This window comes from Nestor notabilis, unplaced genomic scaffold (genome assembly GCF_000696875.1).
Source record: "Nestor notabilis isolate BGI_N333 unplaced genomic scaffold, ASM69687v1 scaffold8083, whole genome shotgun sequence".
NCBI classification, from domain to species: domain Eukaryota; kingdom Metazoa; phylum Chordata; class Aves; order Psittaciformes; family Psittacidae; genus Nestor; species Nestor notabilis.
In genome coordinates this window covers 12,587-16,834 of record NW_009920539.1, presented here as the reverse complement: position 1 = coordinate 16,834, position 4,248 = coordinate 12,587, and the positions used below count along the sequence as shown (strand labels likewise).

The window sequence follows — 4,248 nt, the reverse complement described above, 5'->3', positions numbered from 1 at the left end:
CCCCCGTTTTTTACTTCAGGTGCCATTCATCAAAGTAAAGGTAGCAGTGACGTGTTGGTTTAATATTTAAATCTTGACAAAAGCTTAGTCTAAAAGCACAAGCTTCATTGCCTACTCTGTATATCAAATTACCTCCTTTGTAGGAAAAGCCAGACTATGAGCAGATAGCTCCCTTAGAAGTAGATGTTACATATATATATGTATATTTATATAAACACAAACTAATATCCTTCCCTGTTTAATCAGAGGGATACAAATTTGACTGCTGCTGTTGGTCGTAATTATGGGAGTATCAGAAGGGAAGAAAATGATCATAATAAAAATGGTGTTATACCATAGAAATAAAAATTGTAACTTCTATTTTTAAATCTTTTAATTAAACATTTAAAAGCATATTCCTTTAGCGAGATTGATTTGTAAACAAACTGGTATTCAGTGACTTGTTTCTGCAAGCAGAAAACGCCAACAAAAATCTGTCTTTTCAGTTTTGCACATTTGGTAGTCAGCAAATTGGAAGAGGTTATTACGTGTTTGACAAGCGGTGGAACCATATTCGATGTGCACTTGACTTCATGTTGGAGAAGCATCTTAATTCACAGATGTGGAAGTGAGTAGAAGCGAAAGAGTTCTTATTCTTCTTAGTATTTGTAGAAATACGTGAAGGCCGTGGGTTCTGCTTAAAGAACAGTAACCTTGTGTTCAGATTAATCGGATCTAAAGTCGATAGTCTGCTTTACGTATTTTTGCAACAATTAACTATCAGTTTAATACATTATATTAGTGGCATTAATCACCCTCAAGACACAATTGCTTTAATGTAGCATTGTTAGACTTGGTATTATTCCAAAGAACAGTAGCTGTGTAGGTTTTTATTTGTTCTCCTGTTCACCTGCAGGAAAATTCCTCCAGCATCCAGTAACACAGCATCAGTTCGTGCACCTCATCGGACAAACTCGATGCCTGCTTCGCAGTACGGTGTCAGTGCAGCAGGTTTCCTCCTACCCACCACGGTTATGTCATCGCCAGCGTTGGTATCTCCTTCCTGTGTGTCTCTGAATAATAAATCGGTACCATCACATGGAACGACACTAAATGCCAATCCTGCTACTTTGGGTGCAGTGGATCCTGTCTGCAGTATGCAATCAAGACAAGTGTCTTCATCCCCTTCAACACCTACAGTGCTTTCCTCTGTACCTTCACCTCTGCCCAGCAAACCTCAGAAAATGAAATCCAGCAAATCTTTTAAACCTAAGGAATCTTCTGCTGGCAGTGGCACCTGTAACAGCACCGGCAGCGTCAGTAGCAGCGGCGGCTCAGGAAAGAAGCGTAAAAACAGTTCCGCACTGCTAGCACCTTCTCATTCCACAGAGTCCTTTAGGAAAAACTGTGTGGTTAACTCTGGAAACTCTGGGACCTCCTATCATCCATCGGTGACAGCTTCGTCCCACAGCGTTGGCCTCAACTGTATGACTAGCAAAGCTAACTCTGTTAGCCTCAAACATGACCAATCAGGGAGGGGTCCTCCGACTGGAAGCCCTGCAGAATCGATAAAGAGAATGAGTGTGATGATGAACAGCAGCGACTCCACGCTCTCCCTAGGGCCATTTGTTCATCAGTCCAGCGAGCTGACTGTAAATTCACACAGCAGTTTTTCACATTCACATACTTCCCTTGACAAATTAATAGGAAAGAAAAGAAAGTGCTCACCTGGTTCAAGCAGCATAAACAGCAGCAGCAGCAAAGCAAACAAAGTTGCCAAATTGACATCGGTGAACAATGTTCATGCAAAACACACTGGTGCAATCCCAGGGACACAAGGACTGATGAACAACTCTCTTTTTCATCAGGTATGAAGTTTTCTCTTGAACTAAGCCAGGATGAACGTGCCTTTTCACATACTTATGTGTATTCTTTTAATTATTAGCAAGCCAATTCCAGACCCTATTCAAGTAAAAAAGATAGTTCTCTTATGTGTCCCCTACTCATTTAGAGTGGTTTTATAGTACATTTTTGTAAACACTCTCATAAAGTGTAGCTTTATTTTCTTCTAAACTAACCCTAAATTGTTCCTTAGATGTTGCCTCTGAATTGCTCTCAGGTAAAATTCAGTCCTCATGTTTAAAAACCCAACGATTTTAAAAGCAAATCTTGCCAGCCAGCCATGGAACTGAGCTGGATGTCTCGGCCTGACTTCTTGTTTCTGTGTCAGTTGTAAACATTTTACAAAGTGGAACATAACGTTGCTGATAACAGAACTGTGATACTGTGGTAGAATAAGCCTATCATCCCAACGTGTCATTGACTAACTTCTTAGTAATAACAAGATTAAATGTTATAAATAAGATAGAAACCTTTTTAGTCAGTAAAGCAAACAGATTTACTAAAATGGAAACAGATCTCCTGAATATGTAAGATCCCGTTTTAAAAATTAGTTTAGGGTTTTGGGTTTTTAGACAAATTGCACTGGAAAAGTATTGAGAGAGAGAGAGTTCTTGTAAGTTAGAATGAGAGATGATTTAGAAACCAGTGGCTCAGACATCTTAACAATACTATTCAAATGGACTTGGAGGAGCGCTTGGAGGGGTAAAAATAATTTGATACAGCTTGAGGAGAAGAGAGAAGATGGAGTTTTAGGGAGCAGCTTTGCAATTGAAAACCTAAGAAACTTTTTGTTACTTCTGGTTCTGATAACTTGAAATCTGGGTCCCTGCAGGGCTTGGAGGTCAGGAAGGGCTTCTTCAGAATAGTTTCTTACTCTTCAGTTTCAGCCATAGATGAAGTTTTTCACCATTACATTGTGTTTACTGTAACAACAAAGAAGCATTCAGCTGCCTCAATTTATTTTTGGACTTACCTAATAGTTTCTGTTTCAATTGTGCAGTATAAAGGAGAAATATAATTTGAGTGAATTAAGGAAGGAAATCCTATTCTGAAACCATTGTAACATTAAAGAGCTTTAGCTTGAGAATTGTCCAGTCTCGGAGAAGCCAGCCTCATGTTAATGATATCACATTGTTTCTGCTGATTCTCCCCAAAATATGCTCTTGTTATCCAGAAAATGTCTTTTAAGGGACCTGCTCTAACAGCTGCCTCACTCATCCTTCTCTTTCTTTTGCTTGCTCCAAAGCCAAAGGCACGTCCCTGATAGCTGAATGCACCATGGTGAGAAACGAACTGGACACTTTTCACTACAAGCAAAACCTCCCTCTGGATTTCTGGACTCCAAGATGCCTTGAGTTTTCCCAACTTCCCATGGTCCTCAGGTGTGGAAATCTACTGGACTGTCACTTAAACAAGGAATTTCCCTGAAGCCATGTCTGTAGCAGTGAATATACTAGAAATGGACACTGGATGAAGTTCAGCCACATAATTGCTCTTATCAGTGTTAACGGTGGTCTGGACTGTTTGCTACAAATCTGTGAGATTTTACTTACAGGAGTACATCATCTTGCCACTATTTGACATAGATTGGCTGGGCAAAGGAATGTTTTCTGGGGGGAAATAAACGTTACTGTGGACTTATTTTTATATTGATGGTGTCTTTTGTAGGTGATAGCTAACCAGACAGACACCCTCAATGGAGAGGACCCCGTGACAAGGGGGAAAAATGTGTGAGGCACAATGGAAAGAAGCCCTCGAGAAGGGAATATGGCTTTAGTGTTTTTATAGCAATGTTCCTTTAATGGAATAGAAAAATAGCACAATTCAAAAACTAGTCTGTTTTGCCCAGCCTTTTGCAAGTAATTTGGGATAAGAAGCTATCAGGAGTTTAAAAAAGGCAGCAACAAAACAAACCCAACAAAACCCAGAAAAAACTTGTTTGAAGCCATTGCTCAGAAAACAAGTATAAAAATGTTGTACTAGCATGATACAAACCTTATTTTCTATCCTTTTGAATAAGATTTGATTGCAGAAGAAAATAAGTTAGGTTTGTTTTTTTAAAAGCATCCAAAACCATCCAACAGACAAAGGCAAATAACCTCTAAAACTATATGCCCAAAGAACGTATTTATTGACCTATGCTGTATACCATAGGCCTTTGTTATTTAAAAGGAGTAACAAGTGTATTGGTTAAAGGAGGCTGGGTTTGCCTTCCAGCTGGTAAAAATAGACCTTTTTAAAGTAAGTATTTAAATATTTTCTAAAAAACCCCATAAAAGCCAGTTTCTTTATGCCTTGTTTGTACAACTATGTCTTCGACGTGTTACGCTTCAAAACCACTACCCAGTTCTGGAATAAAGGCCAATT

General features: G+C 39.1%; 1 protein-coding gene across 1 annotated transcript in view; it reads left to right on the top strand.

Moving 5' to 3' along the window:
- The window catches only part of ATXN7 (ataxin 7), a 57,263-nt gene extending 53,215 nt beyond the window's left edge, over nucleotides 1-4,048 (top strand). The window contains exons 8-10 of the mRNA XM_010010711.1: nucleotides 486-607; nucleotides 896-1,847; nucleotides 3,128-4,048. Of these exons, the coding sequence (XP_010009013.1) occupies nucleotides 486-607; nucleotides 896-1,847; nucleotides 3,128-3,145 (1,092 nt within the window). The 3' untranslated portion in view covers nucleotides 3,146-4,048. The remainder of the gene's footprint in view (nucleotides 1-485; nucleotides 608-895; nucleotides 1,848-3,127) is intronic.
- The last annotated feature ends 200 nt before the right edge of the window (nucleotides 4,049-4,248 follow it).